The sequence below is a fragment of the Scyliorhinus canicula genome, chromosome 11 (assembly GCF_902713615.1).
Source record: "Scyliorhinus canicula chromosome 11, sScyCan1.1, whole genome shotgun sequence".
Taxonomy (NCBI): domain Eukaryota; kingdom Metazoa; phylum Chordata; class Chondrichthyes; order Carcharhiniformes; family Scyliorhinidae; genus Scyliorhinus; species Scyliorhinus canicula.
This window is the reverse complement of record NC_052156.1, coordinates 99,473,848-99,491,045: the sequence shown is the minus strand read 5'-3', so window position 1 is coordinate 99,491,045 and position 17,198 is coordinate 99,473,848. Positions and strand designations below refer to the sequence as shown.

General features: G+C 45.9%; 1 protein-coding gene across 1 annotated transcript in view; it reads left to right on the top strand.

Annotated features, from left to right (window-relative positions):
- Nucleotides 1-17,198, top strand: part of LOC119973221 (dynein heavy chain 3, axonemal-like) — a 714,697-nt gene that overhangs the window by 92,576 nt on the left and 604,923 nt on the right. The window contains exons 11-14 of the mRNA XM_038810887.1: nt 183-281; nt 807-946; nt 5,108-5,266; nt 5,367-5,595. Coding sequence (XP_038666815.1) covers nt 183-281; nt 807-946; nt 5,108-5,266; nt 5,367-5,595 — 627 coding nt within the window. The remainder of the gene's footprint in view (nt 1-182; nt 282-806; nt 947-5,107; nt 5,267-5,366; nt 5,596-17,198) is intronic.

The following is a 17,198-nucleotide window of genomic DNA, read 5'->3' as shown; positions in this document are numbered from 1 at the left end:
GCTGTGTGGCCGGAGATTCTTTATAAATGACACTATTTTTCTGGACTTTTTGCAGCAAGAAGGTTCAATCATTCCTTGCTGCAAATTTAGCTCAATACAAGCTCTAACTTATCTCTTCATTTGATCTTATTCTTGGCATCCATTCAGGACTATAATCCGTGAATCTAATCTATTTCTCTCAGGTTTTACTTGAAGATCACATTGTAAAAACCACCACCATGAAAGGTTCTCCATTTATTGCACCCTTCGCGAAGGAAATGTCAGCATGGGAGTCAAAGCTGGTGAGTTGGTTTCAGGGAGGCTCTTGTTGAATTTAATTAGTGTCTGGATTTTTTGTTGCGTCCCACGTCTCAGTTTTTGTTATCTATCAGTGTTCATGCTTCAGTAGCTTTCAGTCGATGTAACTTCTTAAACTTGAGCTGCCGGTGCTGCTCCTGTGGGAACAGCATGACACGCAAACTGTTAAATTGAAGCTGCTTTAGTTTTAACCGTGAGAGGCTAAACTAAATAGGCACGGTCACTGAGTAAGTGAGCAAATCATCCATGTGAGACTGACCAAGGAACAGGCTTGGCTCTTACTTCACTGTGTTTCATCAGCTAGAACAGAAAAAGGAATGTCAGGTCTAGAATTGTGCGGATGAGAGTTTGCCTCCCAGAATCTTGTGGGATAGAATAAGCAGAACGGGTATCTGCGGAGCCGTCCCCGATTCTGAGAAGTAATCGGTCTTTTTTGTTGTTGTGTTCTTACTTGTAGTGACATTTCGGACATCACCCTGTGCTCTCTCTCTCTCTCTCTCTCTTCACAGTGGCTGATGCATAATATCCTGGAATCTTGGCTCCGTGTCCAAATGGTTTGGCTGTACCTGGAGCCGATATTCAGTTCCGAGGATATCCACAATCAGATCCCAGTGCAAGGGAAGATGTTTGAAGTGGTGGACTCGAACTGGTAAAGGACTCCTTTTGTGAAAAATAGAGCCACGTTTAAATGGATGACTTTTTCTGTTGGAGAGAGGGGAAGCGATATGATCATTTTATGTTTTAGTTTAATTGAGCTGCCTGTAGGGGAGTGATATTTAATGTAATTCTACAATGAATAACGTTCATCAAAAATAGCAAAGAAAATCATTGTATTTTTCCCCCTATCCAAGTAGCAGATAGACTGATTGTTATCTGTTCATTATACACATGGAAATGTTTGCTAGCCTGATCATTGTTCTCTTAACATACTTGACAGAGCCTGATTAAAATTAAATCTCCACACGCAGGAAGGATTTCAATCGTGATAACAGTGATAAAATGCAATCACCTCAGTTTTGTTAAAGTTGAAGTGTTTATATTTAACCTTGCAGTCTAGTGTTTTCCTATTTCTCGTAGAATCATGTCAATGTAGATTGACTTTGCTTTTTAAACTCACCCAGTATATCAGGCTCCTCATGTCAGTCGAGCTCAAAGTCCACCAGGCTGAATGGTAGCATTGTCCTCCAGGCTTAAGGGATGCAATTAGCAATGCTGGGTTCCTATGTTGTAATATGAGCCTGATATAAAGCAAGAGAGTGGGAGATTAAAGAAAAACTATAACAAAAGAGATATCTTTTAATTCCAAAATACTGGACTAAGAAACACAGAAAGCATTTTAAAAAGTATCTGGTTAATTAATCTATTATTCTCAGATACAAATTAGCATGTTTGACACATTATGGTGTTAGTTCATTGATTCAAATTATCATTAAAAATAATAACAAACGGTGCAGTTAGATTTTGTCAGTGAAGGATCCGCAGACTTGTTTCTCACTCAAGGGGTGTCCGTACGTAGAATAAAGCTCGATACAGGTCCTAACCATATTAGCACCAGGTAAATATGAATTTCCAATATTTAACACTTTCACAACTGTCGTTGGTTATGACGTACACTTTGTGTAGAACAGTATGTGTCAAGGATGAGATGTGAACCTCGGGTTCTTTTACATCCTCGGGTGGATGTAAGAGAACCCACAGTAGAATTAGAAGAAGAGCAGGGCTGTTCTACCTGGTGTTCTGGACAATAGTAAGCCCTCAGCCAACATCACTAAAATAGATAAAAGCAAATTACTGTAGATGCTGGAATCTGAAACAAAAACAGAAAATGCTGGACAATCTCAGCAGGTCTGACAGCATCTGTGGAGAGAGAAGGGAGCTAACGTTCCCAATATTTGACTGAGAGTAACCCACACTCAATGTTAACTCCATTCTTGCTCTGCAGATACTGTCAGACCTGCTAAGGTTTTCTAGCAGTTTATGACTTTGCCACTAAAACAGATAATCTGGTCATTTATCATATTACTGTGAGACCTTGTTGACTCACATTGGCTGCTGTGTTTCCTACATTACAACAGTGAGTACACTTCAAAAATATTTCATTGGCGGTAACGCAGTTTAATATATAATGAGGATGTGAAAAGTGCGATAGAAGTACAAGTCTTTCTTTCTTTAAGGAATTAGGAATTAACAGTCATAGTATATCATGTGTGCGTATGTACATATATAATATATGTGTGTGTAATACATATATATATATATATATATAGACATATAATGGAATTCGCAACCCCAGAAAGTTGTGGAAGCTCTGTCATTAAATATATTTAAACGAGATTCACAGATTTCTAAATATCAATGACGTAATGGAATATGGGGATAATGTGAGGAAAAAGAGATTGAACTGGATGATCAGCCACGACGGTATTGAGTGGAGCAGGCTCGATGGGCTGAATGGTTTACTGTTCCTGTGTATATCAATTTTTTTAACAGCCTGCGCTGAATTTCTAACTGGTGGTTCGAGTGAACCAGTCCATTTAGCCCAGTTCCATTCACATTGCTATCAAAAACAGTAGAATGAGCTGGATTTGTGAACAGACGGCCAATCAGACTATTAGCGTAAATCATGCTATCCGCGAGGTTGAAGGGATCTGATGCAAATTTTGTCCGATGTGATGTTATAAAAGTAAACTGGAGCAGACAATATAAATTTCATATTTTCAAAGTGTGAAATATTAAACAATCCCCTTGATCTTGACCCATTGTTAAACTATATATTCCTAAGCATAGATCACCCTCTGCTTGCCTGTAAATGTGTCTGGGATATTCTATTCTGCAGTGATATATATTTTGTTCTTTTACAATGAAAGGAAAGGCATAACAATTGCAGAATCCAGTGACTGAAGCCTGTCGGTTTACAAGTTATTAAATGACTGCATTGTGCCAGACAATGGGCTTTGATTTCCATGAGTCAGTTCGATTATTGGCCTATTTTTCTGGTGCTCATATTATATTATTGTTGTAAAATATGATGTGGTTCGTATGCCACTAATTTCCTTTCAGTTATGATTCCCTCCCCCTGTAGGGGGTTTCATGGCATTTAATCAGACTGGAGGGTAGCAGAAATGAGGGTGACCCTGTGTAGAGTCTGCACCTGGATTAAGTGGATGGAGGGAAGGCCCACTCCTGCTGCACCAAGCCGGTAGCTCAGCAAACACACCATGGTGCGTTTGCTTGCACCCCCCCCCCCCCGTCACCCCAATCCCGTGACCCCCATCCCATCATCACTCACCTGTGCCTCGGATTCAGTGACGATACCAGGCCATGGGTGGGTTTCGTACTGACATCAGCAATGGCCTCCCAGTGGTGCTGTTGTTAAATAGATCAGCCGGCCTCTTGATTGGCTGGAAGGTGGGGTTTCTGCCCTGAGATTCCGGATAAGGCCTACTCCTGTCCAGTTAAGTGCCTGAATGCACATAACATGTAGTGGGCGCAGGGCTCTCTTTCACCAGCTCTCCAACCCAGCGCCAAGACCTCCTTCACCCCGAATAAATACCACCCAACATGGTCTGTCCCAGATATTGAAAGGCTTTTCTGCGTTACATGGCCCTCTCAGATGTGCCTCTTTTGCACAGGAATTCCATAGGAATTCATGGCCCTTGTTTTGATTTAGATGTGACTTGATTCATGGGTGCCCCAAGGACGAAATATAAAACTAAATTTAAATAGCAATTTATATTAGTCAATGGGAAAAATTAATCACTAAGAACAGCAACAGGATGCATCGTACACCTGAGCACAGGTAGAATTCTCACTCACATGTTGCTGAAGGTTCTCAAATAGCGTCAATTGATACTGGTGTGACACTGGATATGGGATTGCTCTGAAAACCACATGGGTATGATAAATAGTCAGTAGTCTTTAGGCATGAAACAGAAATATTAGTGAATCATACAGCACAATGCAATTTTTATTTTAAATGTTTTTTTTAAAGGTTGAAGTATTGTATCAAGTATATTTCAGAAAGGCAGTCCTCTGGGTTTAGTATTCCTGGCCGGGTTTTTATTAATAGGGAGAGTAAGATATTTTTCTGAGGAATGATAGAGCCCTCGTCATCAATTCCCCTACTGCTCTAGTTTTCATTTAAGCTGTCGCCGAGAATCAGTTTCAAAGCTCGAGACCTGAATTAGTGTCGCACTCTGAGCCACATCTGAAAGAAAGAAAGACTTGCATTCATATAGCACCTTTCACAACCTCTGGATGTCCATGAGGGGATTAAAAACCGAGGTTTCTATAATGGTGAATTGTTTCACAGTGCCACTTTCAAACCCAGGCCCCAAGTTGAATACTGTGTCTCACATCTCTGCTATATACTGCAGGGGCTTTCTGTTAGCACATCTATGTATCTCTCTGTGTTTAAATGGATAATTAGTTCCCAATTGTGGTTTGGCAGGCACTCACATTTTATTATCTTAAAATAAGCTGAAAGTATTGAACTCAATCATGGAAACCTGCTCTAAGTGAATTAACAAAATTATTTAAAAACACTTTCTTCTGTGCAGAAATTTCAAATAGCTGGATAAAGTCATTCACATTGAGAACAATTGCTGCTTTTCACATTCCATTTATCTAGTTACGAGCTACATGTGCCTTTGTACCACGCAGGCTGGCGTATTAACACAGCGCTGGTGGCTTAAAGCTGGAATGAAAATACATGCTGTTGTCTTGTAGCAATGGGTTTCCAATTAAAGTTGTGAAGCCTGCTGTTCGAGGTATAGTTACTGCATTCAGTCTATTCTATCTGCCACACTAGGAGACTGATAATGGAAGAGTCAGTGAAGGGGGCCAACGCTATGCAAGTTATCTCTCAGCCACAGATGCTGGATAAGCTGAAGGAAGCAGAGTCACTGTTGGATGACATTCAGAAAGGCCTCAATGAATATTTAGAAAAGAAGAGACTTTTCTTCCCTCGGTAAATGAGAAAACATCTCTCACTTTTATCAAACGACTTGGAGCTTGTTTCATTTTCATGAGTTTTGTCCTGCACTTTCCCCCTCTCTCCCTGCTTTTAGATTTTTCTTCCTTTCCAACGATGAACTGCTGGAAATTCTATCAGAGACAAAGGATCCACTTCGAGTCCAGCCTCATTTAAAGAAATGCTTTGAAGGGATTGCACAGCTCACTTTTAATGTGGAGAAAGAAATCACTCACATTGAATCGGCAGAAGGTGAGAGAGTGGAGCTTGTCCTTCGTGTCAATCCATCCAGAGCCAAGGACCTCGTGGAAAAGTGGCTTTATGAGGTGAAGTGGCTACTTTATCCCTGCTTTGCTTAGCTAGCTGGAAACTCTTTTCTGATCACAGCCCTGTCTCCCTCCAGTCCACTAACAACACGACACATCCCTCCTCATCTTTCACTACTTCATTGTGAGTAAATGCTCAATATCACTTTCAGGTTGTTCACCCTGAGTTTCAAAGATGATCGCCTCTTGGTGACATTGTAGCTAAAAGTACTTGAATCAAAACTCAGGTCGATTTGTGAATGGCTCTAAATAAGCTTCATGTAACTTGGTACCTTTCACATACATGACTAATAATTGAACATTTGGGTGACACAGTGGCTAGCACTGCTGCCTCACAGCATCAGGGACCCGGATTCAATTCTAGCCCCGGGTGACTGTCTGTGTGTTGTTTGTGCATTCTCCCTGTGTCTGCGTGGGTTTCCTCCGGGTGCTGAAGTTTCCTCCCATGGTCCAAAGATGTGCAGGTTAGGTGGATTGACCAGGCTATATTTCTCCCTAGTGTCCAAAGGTTAGGTGGGGTTACAGTATAGGGCAGAGCTGAGCCTAGGTAGCATGCTCTTTCAGAGGGTCGGTGCAGACCTAATGGACCAAATGGTGGCCTCCTGAACTGTAGGGATCCTATGATTCTGTGACATTGTCAAGGACAATGTTCAATTAAACTTGAGGTCATTCCTAATTTTTTTTACTGTTCCGATATCGTCCTTGCTGCATGGTAGCTGAAGAGTCCAAGAGCACAGTACATTCACACAGGCCTCGCTGTGATGTGGTGCTGTGTTACAGCGATTACCTTCTTTCAGTCATTGCCTCTGTAAATTCTTCTCTGTCATTTGCTGGTTGGAATTCTGTGTGAAATGTTGATTACCTCAACCCTGAGAGACCCAGACAATTTTCACATGTACCATCCACTTCATATCTAAGTACAGGAGTGAGGAATGAGTCACCAGGCATGTGGGGTGAAGTTGATTTTAGTCAGCAGTGCAGAGCAGGTGACTGCAAATCCCAAAATTGCAACCCGGAAATCTAATTGTGTGTATAAACTGGGTGGTCAAATAGTAATGCCCTCCAAAAGTAACTTCACCACCATTGACTCTTCATTCACTCTTCGGGAATAATGAAACTATATTGGGCAGTATTTTCCACACCCACACACGGCCAGGAAGGTCTGGTCCTGCCAGTGGTCAGCAGGTTCCATGGGCCAGGAAATCCTGGCATTAGTTCGGGGAAGAGAAACAAATAATTATTTGTTCTAATGAAGCATAAAATATTCCGAGGGGGCTTAACAGGGTGGATGCTGGGAGGGTATTTCCCCCTCTTGGAGGAATCTAGAACTAGGGACACAGTTGCAAAATAAGGGAGCTCCCACTTAAGACGGCGTTTAGGAGGAATTTACCTGGTGCTTGGAATTCTCTCAATAATAATAATCTTTATTGTCACCCCCACCCCCCAAGAGCGGCAGAGGCTATGGGTCACTGAATATATTCAAGACAAAGTTAGAGAGATTGTTGGTCAATGAGGAAGTTCAGGTTATGGGTAACAGTCAAGAAAGTGGAGTTAAGGTCACAATGAGAGCAGCCCTGGTCTTATTGAATGGCAGCCATGATGTGGAGATGCCGGCATTGGACTGGGGGGATACAGTAAGAAGTCACCTGATAAAGGAGCTGCGCTCTGAAAGTTAGTGATTCCAAATAAACCTGTTGGACTTTAACCTGGTGTTGTAAGACTTCTTATTGAATGGTGGCAGAGCAGACCTGAAGGGTTGAATGGCCTACTCTTCCTATTTTTTTATCTGGCTGCTATCTGGAAGTAAACACAGAAAAATGTTCTAGTTGTTCGGAAGAATTCAGGACCGTAACCGTAAGAGCGTCTAATAAATCAGGGAATCCGGGAGAAACTTCCTCACCTAGAAAATGATGAGAATGTGGAAGTCACGACCACAAGTGGTTGAGGAGATTTGCTGAGATACATTTAAAGGAAGGCTATACACGAGGTAAATGATGACAAGCTGTTGTCTTGAACGGTCTGTTTCATGCCATACATTCTGTGTAATTAATCACTGGACTCGATTTTAAAAGTCTGCTGTTATAGATCCTCCCCCTCTGCTGTTATAGCCCCCCCCCCTCTGCTGTTATAGATCCTCCCCCTCAGCTGTTATAGCCCCCCCTCTGCTGTTATAGCCCCCCTCTGCTGTTATAGCCCCCCCCTCTGCTGTTATAGCCCCCCCTCTGCTGTTATAGCCCTCCCTCTGCTGTTCTAGCCCCCCTCTGCTGGTATAGCCCCCCCTCTGCTTTATAGCCCCCCTCTGCTGTTATAGCCCCCCCCTCTGCTGTTATAGCCCCCCCTCTGCTGTTATAGCCCCCCCCCCTCTGCTGTTATAGCCCCCCCTCTCTGCTGTTATAGATCCTCCCCCTCTGCTGTTATAGCCCCCCTCTGCTGGTATAGCCCCCCCCCCCCCCTCTGCTGGTATAGCCCCCCTCTGCTGTTATAGCCCTCCCTCTGCTGTTATATCCTCCCCCTCAGCTGTTATAGCCCCCCCTCTGCTGTTATAGCCCCCCCCTCTGCTGTTATAGCCTCCCCCTCTGCTGTTATAGCCCCCCCTCTGCTGTTATAGCCCCCCCTCTGCTGTTATAGCCCCCCCTCTGCTGTTATAGCCCCCCTCTGCTGTTATAGCCCCCCCTCTGCTGTTATAGCCCCCCTCTGCTGTTATAGCCCCCCCTCTGCTGTTATAGCCCCCCTCTGCTGTTATATCCTCCCCCTCAGCTGTTATAGCCCCCCCTCTGCTGTTATAGCCCCCCTCTGCTGTTATAGCCCCCCCTCTGCTGTTATATCCTCCCCCTCAGCTGTTATAGCCCCCCCTCTGCTGTTATAGCCCCCCCTCTGCTGTTATAGCCCCCCCTCTGCTGTTATAGCCCCTCTCTGCTGTTATAGCCCCCCTCTGCTGTTATAGCCCCCCCCTCTGCTGTTATAGCCCCCCCCCTCTGCTGTTATAGCCCCCCCCCCTCTGCTGTTGTAGCCCCCCCTCTGCTGGTATAGCCCCCCCTCTACTGTTCCAGATCCAGATCAGAATTGAGACAGAGTCACATCAGGAGTCACAGGAAAGCTTGGTTCAGGGAGGTAGGTGTTGAGGAAAGTCTTAAAGGAGGAATGATGAGAAGTAGAGAGGTTTAGGGAATGAATTTCAGAGCTTATGGTCTTGGCAATTGAAGGCACCTCCATCAATAATGAGATGAAGGAACTGGGGATGCACAAGTGATATTTGGAGGACTGCAGAGATTCTTGGAGGGCTGTGGGTCGGAAGATATTATTAGTCCTGCCTACCGAGAGCTATTGGCCAATCAGAGATTGGCAGCTCTTGTGCTTAGCAGCACCCGGTTGAGGCTGTGGCTAGTCCTGGAAAGGCAGGCACTGGAATCCCAGAGTGACCCTGGCCCACGGGTAAGTAATGTGAGAGGAGGGGCTTTGTGGGGTTGGAGTCACAGGTAGAGGGGTGCAGGGGTAGTGGGTGGGAGAGGTCACAGCAAGGGCAGGGCTGTGACTCTCAGCAGCACCACGCCCCACCCCTTTCCAGATGTTGAGTCCCTTGATCAGGAACTGAGTGCTTTTGAGTGAGTGGCCCCATCCCCAAGAATAGAAAAAGAGAATATAATTTAAAAGGTGGGAGACTTGTAAATGTTGATGTTCAGGTAGACTTGGGTGTACTCGTGCTCAAGTCACAATGTAGGTATCAAAAGCAGTTCAGAAAGTAAATCAGAGAATTTATAGTACGGAAGGAGGCCATTCGCCCCATCGAGTCTACATCGGCCCTTGGAAAGAACACCCTTCTTTAGCCCACACCTATCCCCGTAACACAGTAACCCAACCAACCCAACCGATTTGGGCACTAAGGGCAATTTATCATGCCCAATCCACCTAACCTGCACATCTTTGGACTGTGGGAGGAAACCGGAGCATCCGGAGGAAACCCACACATACACGGGGAGAACGTGCAGACTCCGCACAGACAGTGACCCAGCCGGGAATCGAACCTGGGACCCCGGAGCTGGAGTACAGGAATAAGGAAATCTCACTACAATTGTTTTGAGTTTTGGTGAGACCATATCTGGAATATTGTGTGCAGCTTAGGTCTTCACATTTAAGGAAGGATTTAGTCATGTTGGGGTTGGTACAGAGAAGGTTCACTGGATTGGTCCCTGGGTCAATGTCCTCTAATGAGAGTCGGAGAAAATGAGATCAGAGGTGATTCTAAGGGTGGCAGGGTAGATTCTGAGAGATATTTCTATTAGCTGGGGACTGTAGGATACGGAACCACACTTTCAGACCCATCGGGCACGAGTCTCTGTAAAGATTTCTAAGTGTAGTAGCGATCGGGAATTGCCACGAGATTCCTGGCGCTCAGCCCAGCGGGGCCGGCAACACTATTCAACGTTAATTGGTCCACTTAATGAGGCCTCACGGGCTTCTCACCACTCTCTTCCCCCCCACCCCCCACCCCCCAACAAGGTGGGGCAGCAGTTAAGCTGCTCTTGTTCAGCCAACCCCAGACAGCTCACAACAATGGCACCGAGGAGACCAGACCCAAGTTTCGGGGATGCTGCCCTGGGGAGGCTGCTAAATGCTGTGGAGGCCAGAGAGATGTCCTGTTCCCCCCAAAGTCCAGGAGGGTCAGCCATAGGGCAGCCAGTGCCGCGTGGGACGGGATGGTGCCGGCAGTGAGCTCGGGGTGTATGACCAGGACTGACCTCCAGTGCAGGAAGGAAGTCAATGACCTATACCGGGCAGCACGTGTGAGTAGACACCAAATCCCCCCCCACTGAGACTTTCCCTCCCAATGGGAGCATTCACCCCACTTCCTCCTTCAATCCCAACCCTTCACCACCACTGTCAAAACACACATGTGACTAATGATGCTCTCTCTCTGTCTCCTCAGGATCTCCCACAATAGCCGGGAGAGGGCCCAAACTGGCGGTGGTGTGCCAGACATCAGGATCCTCACCACCTTCGATGGGCGGGCCCTGGAGGTGACCACTGTGGCTGAGGACAGTGCGGTCACCAACGCGGAGGCTGGCGGGTGCCGCAGAAGTGAGGAACCAAGGGCAGCACAGTGGCCTAGTGGTTAGCATAGCTGCCTCACGGCGCTGAGGTCCCAGGTTCGATCCCGGCTCTGGGTCACTGTCCGTGTAGAGTTTGCACATTCTCCCCGTGTCTGCGTGGGTTTCGTCCCCACAACCCAAAAATGTGCAGAGTAGGTGGATTGGCCATGCTAAATTGCCCCTCGATTGGAAAAAAATAATTGGGTAATCTAATTTTTTTTTTTAATTTTAAAAAAAAGAAGTGAAAAAAAAGTAAAAAAGTGAAAAAGTAAAAAAAAAGAAAAAAACCCTCACACGAAGGACATGTCAAACGTGAGTTGTTACTGCCTTACTGACTGACCCATCCCTCCCGCTGTCCACATATCCATTCTCCTGCAGGTTCTCCAGCCAATGGTGCCGGCCCAACCTTGGCAGCCCCCCTCTCCTGACTCCCAGGAGACCACCTCGGAGGAGAGCTCCCAGCATGCCACCATACTAGCTGCGTCATCCCCACAATTGTCATCCCCACCCTCCACCAGCGCAGATACACACATCTCGGTGGGACATGTTAGTGTGAGGCTCCTGGGGCACAACCTGGTGAGCACCACACAGCTGCTGATGCACATCAGGTGGCGGCAGAAATCCCCAGGTGGGACAGCCGAAGGTGGTCTGCTGGATCCCAGGACCCAGCTGGGTCCCAACCTAATGCTGAGCCTGTGGAAGAGGTCATCCAAGAGCTGATGGAGACGTTAGTTTGCGGTCAGGACATATCGAGGAAGATGCCAGCTTCATTCCAGCAGACCCATAGCTGTTTGGAGGAGTCCGAGAGGCTACGAATGCAGGAGATGTCGCCGGCAATGCGTGGCAACAAGACCAACTCTGCAAGGGTGGTGCCCTCAGTGGAGAACCTGGTGCATGTTGTCGGCACCATTAGTGTATCCAAGGTGTTGCGCAGTCGGTGATGGCCATGGCTGAGGGTCTCGGTAGAATGTCCACCTCACTGGAGGATGTCACCCATTACCAGCCGATGTGATGAGGTTCTGCGGGACATGCCCCACTCTCAGATGGGAATGGCCGAGGTGCTGTGGAGCTTGTCTGAGTCACAGGTGGGCATGGCTGAGGTGCTGCAGAGCATGTCGCAGTTACTGAGGAATATCGCTGAGGGAGTCGACACAATGGTGCAGCATCGGAGAGCCACCAGGGGTGGCAGAGCCAGATGATGCAGGGGCAGCCGGGGCTCAAACCAACTGCCCCTCCATCCCAAGGCAAACTCAGAGCTTTATGGGCACCGAGTGGGAAGTGGAGGTGCCGGATGCCAACCCAGACCCGTCCCATGGAGTGACGCGGTGGTCACCAGCTCTCCCGAGTTCCACCCCTCTGATGAGGCTGTGTCTCAGCCTGCACATGGGACACGGCAGCACGATGCTTGTGATGTCAACAGGTGAGCCAGGATCCTCCGGCCTCAGAGCTCCCAGAGGACACTCACTAGGGGCATCGAAGGCTATGGAACATGGTCAGCAGCTGACTGCCTCCACCTCAGATGTGCATCTGAGCAAGAGCTCGGAGTGCAAAGCACATTGAGGATCACTGAGGGCATAGGGAGGGTGGAGGGTGAGGAGGCTGGGGTTAGGGAAGGGAGCAGCACCATCAGGAGGGTGAGGTATTGTCAAACACAATAAACACCTTTGTGCACAGCCAGCATGATGCCTCTGTTACCTTCTTCCACAATGAGGGCCGACCTTTGAACCCTTGGCCCATCTCTCCCGACAACTCACCTTCCCCGTGGCACTCACCCACCTTCCGGCCATAGACATGTCCCCGGAGCTGTGTCCCATCCCCTAGATGTTTGGATGTTGGCTGCTGTGGTCTGACCTCCTGCAATGTTCACAGTGTCCGTGTATCAAGGTCTGATTGGGATGCTAGACATTGACTCCCATATGCTACATGGCCCGCCCACCCACACAGATCCTCTTGGGTTATGTGAAGTGCTCACTTAGCCATGATTGCCAATTTTCTATTTGAGGCCTTGGCAGTCGGTTTGGGTTATGGGTGGTCGGTGGGGTAGACAGGCAAGGACAAGGGTTGCCCCAGGAATGGGTACACACAATACAGGGGTTGGCATGGTGGTGACGTGTGCAGTTGCCCCCCTTCCCCACCCTCCCATGGCAGCCCACCCCTGCGGAGGGTTCCCCCGTTGGTTCCCCTCCAGCCGAGTGTCCCTCACCCCCCAGCGCGTACTGGGGTGGCACATCCAGTGCTCTCGGGCTCTTTGCCTGCGAGCAAAGATGGCCACTCCCCTCCTCGGCTCTGCACAGAAGCCCTTCCACCAGTTTCACTTTTTTCAAAAGGAGTACTAATCGGCGCCAGCGTGACCACCTGCTGGGGAGGCTGCTGAATGACAAGAGGCCATTGGATATGGTGTGGCTCTCGTTAATTGTATAGAAATGGGGCTTCGGTGGTGAAATTGTTTTTTGCCATGTTACGACGAGATCCCGATTTCGCCTACAGGAGCAGGCCGGCTGTATCGCAAACAATTTGGCGACCCGCGCGGTTCTCATTTTTGGCCTCCCACTTTTCACCGGCCTCATTATGCTTGAGTAATCAGGACAAGCTGCAAGAGCTTTTATTACTCTAACCCCTGCTGTCCAGCACTGACGGCTGTGCTTTCAGCTCGGCCCTGTGGTAGAAGCAGTAACAAGGCCAGAGAATCGTGCCCATCATTTATTGCTGAGATGGGAAGAAATGTCTTTGTTCGGGGGGTTTTGAAATTCTTGCTACAGAGAGTAGTGGGTGTTACATCATTAAATATATTTAAAGGATACTCAGATTTTGGTCTCTCAGGGAATAAAGTGATGTAAGGAATGGGTGGGAAAGTGAAATTAAGACACAAGATCAGCATTGATGATATTTCTCAAGTTCTTAAAGTCTTAGTTTAGTGGTTCAGCTACAGCGGGGCTGAGGCTGCAAGGGAGCCACACAATGTGACGGTGGTAGACAGTACCGGTCTCGGTAATAGAGGATATAGGATCTGAAATAATAACAGGTTCACAAGTCTCAGACAAGGAGATGGATTGCCATCAGTGGCTGGAGCATAGAGTTTGGCGTGGTGAGGTCTGAATTCTACTCTGCAGGGCCGACTTGGACAAGCAGTCTGATAGCATGGCTCAGGGATGTAGTGGTGAGGTGGAGCTGGAAGCCATTCGTTGGATGTCTCACATCAATCAACCTCACACCTCTCCAGTGCTGCCATTCCTGAAACATCCTCCTGTTTCCAATCATCCTCCTCTTGTTGCTAAGTGACAGGCCGCACAATGCCGTTACCATACAAATACTTGAAAAACACTGTCCTATAGGACCAACAGCATTTGCATTGAGAATTATATTAACTAGGAAGGTGACTGAAGGTCAATGAGTTCAGTCGAGTGTGTAAATATAGTATCTATCCCTGTAACTATCCAGGCTTTCAAACAGCAGTGTAAACATCAAAAAAAATAACTGTCAGACTCACTACAACTAGGAATCCAGTTATTCAATTATCAGCCAGTAATCAGGACAAGCTGCGAGAGCTTTTATTACTCTAACCCTTGATATCATAGAATTATCATAGAATTTACAGTGCAGAAGGAGGCCATTCAGCCCGTCGAGTCTGCACCGGCTCTTGGAAAGGGCACCCTACCCAAGGTCAACAACTCCACCCTATCCCCATAACCCAGTAACCCCACCCAACACTAAGGGCAATTTTGGATACTAGGGGCAATTTATCATGGCCAATCCACTAACCGCTGTGAGAAGCAGGAACATTAAGGTAAGTAAATAAACCTGAACATTCTGTAGCACAGGAGAACATTTGTTGTACTGAACACTTAAACTAACTAGAATGTTGGTGATTCTTTCCGCAGAGTGTCGAAGAACAGCGTTTTGAGATAGTTTCTCTCAGATTTGTTACAATCAGTGTTCTGGTGACTGTTTGTTTATCGAGTTCAATTTCACAATTTCTTATGGGGGGGATTAAGAACCTCTGTTCATGGGGCTCCCATTATTATTGATAATAATCAATATAATGATACTGGCTTGGTAGGAGAAGCAGAGAGTTGTGGTAATACCAAGGCTTCATTAAGTGGTGTTATTCTTGTTTCTGTGCTGACTTTTGTAGCAGTAATATTCTTCAATGTCGTTTGAAAATGCTGATATGTAATGTAGCATGAAATGACCCTTTACTCTTTAAGAACAAATGGAATCATGTAAAGAAAACAATCAGTGTCACCGGTAATGAAGATAGATTCACTGTCGTGTTTTATGGCTTTTTATTCCTATGTGATTGGGATACAGTGCACATAGGGAGGGAAGCCATGGAATGCTCAGTGACAGACCTCAGGGGAGCCTCACAGGTAATATTCCAAACAGTGCTAGATTCATGAGCTGCCTTCTGCCACCTAGCGTCATCCAACCCGTGTTCAATCAGTTCATCTATAACAATCAAGGATTGTAAAAACACTTTGAATGTTGTGCAAGATTGAGCACATTATCAAACAAGTTTGACCGAGCAATCTATGTCGTTCACACTTTTTACTGAGGCATTTGCTCTCCATTTAATTATTATTTATTCTTCAAAGGAGTTTATCATTTTAGTGGTTTGTCTTATTTGGTTGGAAAGTTGTTTTCAGTTTGATTTGCTCCTTTTTACTTACATGTTTAAAAAGTGCACATATTTTAAGTTCAAGTTAATTTGATACAATTTTCTTAGTTACAAAGGCTCCAACCATCCTGGCAGTAAGAAAGCACTGTATTCATGTATTTATACTGTCAACACCTGTCCCTAAATCTTCCAGTGAAGTAATGAATATCAGAATGGTTCTGCCTCAGTAAGTGCCTAAGAACACTCACATTCCGTCAGAGTTTGAGACATGCAAAGTGTAGCTGAGACCAAATTCAGTCACTGTGACCATCCATGGTTAGCACTGAGGGGTTGTTTTGCTCCTGCATCTGTTTTTCTTAATTGAAATTTATTTAAATAAAGCTGTCTGTAGAAACCGATCTCTCCGTTCTGCTTACTGACTACATCTCATTGCAATTGGTTGTTTGGCAAAGAATGTTCAGCAAATATTTAGATACATGCTATCACTGTCACAACATGAATGAAATATTTATCCCACTAGACACTGTAAAAATCACTGCAATATATGATTACAAAACAATTAGAACTCCAGTTTTTGGTACAATGTGATTTACTTTAATAAAGGAATTACACTTCAAATCCCAAACTACTGAATCTCAGGGTATCGAGTTAGTGTTCTCAATACAGAACAGTGTGTACATAGATTCAATTATATATGGGACAGATGACTTTACCAATGACCTTGTACATCAAGAATGCTAGTTTCAACCTTTCAGAAGAAAATGCATTTCATTCCTGAAAACACTGAGATTCAGAAATATACTTGCAATCATTTGTTTCCCTTTAATAACTCACAGACATGCATTCCAAGGCCGTGCTTGTAGCTGAGGTACTATCTAAGGTTGTTCATATACTTCTCAACCTTGCCCCACGCCTGAGGTGTGGTGATCCTCCGGTCAAATCACCACCAGTCAGCTCTGTCCCTCAAAGGGGAAAGATGCCTCTGGTCATCTGCGACTATGGCAACTTTACGGTTACTATCGAAGAGTAGCAGATCCAACATTACTGCCAACACATGGCTGGCTAATTCAGCCAGGTGGGCTCTGGGTTGACTGGGCAAGTATTCTGAAATCTCCTAAGTCCTTCAGCAGTTTGTGTATTGCCCAGGTACTCCCCATCCCAGGTCTGATACTAAACTGGAGCTCCACTCCTTGAAGCAGCACAGGCTGACCATGTCATGCTCAGATACCTAGCATGACTCCACTGTTCAGGGCCTCCGCTTCCACAAGGAAGAGCGGAAATCTTTTCCAATAATGTGCAAGGAACAAGATATAGGCATCCTAGACATTTCCATGGATTTTTGCTCTGAGTAGAATAATGTAGTCTTTCTTCAGTTACCTTAACTTCGGTAGTAGGGAAGATGCTGGAATCTATCATCAAGGAAGAAATAGCGAGGCATCTGGATGGAAATTGTCCCATTGGACAGACGCAGCATGGATTCATAAAGGGCAGGTCGTGCCTAACGAATTTAGTGGAATTTTTTGAGGACATTACCAGTGCGGTAGATAACGGGGAGCCAATGGATGTGGTATATCTGGATTTACAGAAAGCTTTTGACAAGGTGTCACACAAAAGGTTGGTGCATAAGATAAAGATGCATGACGTTAAGGATAAATTAGTAGCATGGATAGAGGATTGGTTAATTAATAGAAAGCAAAGAGTTAGGATTAATGGGTGTTTCTCTTGTTGGCAATCAGTAGCTAGTCGTGTCCCTCAGGGATCAGTGTTGGGCCCACAATTGTTCACAATTTACATAGATGATTTGGAGTTGGGGACCAAGTGCAATGTGTCCAAGTTTGCAGACGACTCTAAGATGAGTGGTAAAGCGAAAAGTGCAGAGGATATTGGAAGTCTACAGAGAA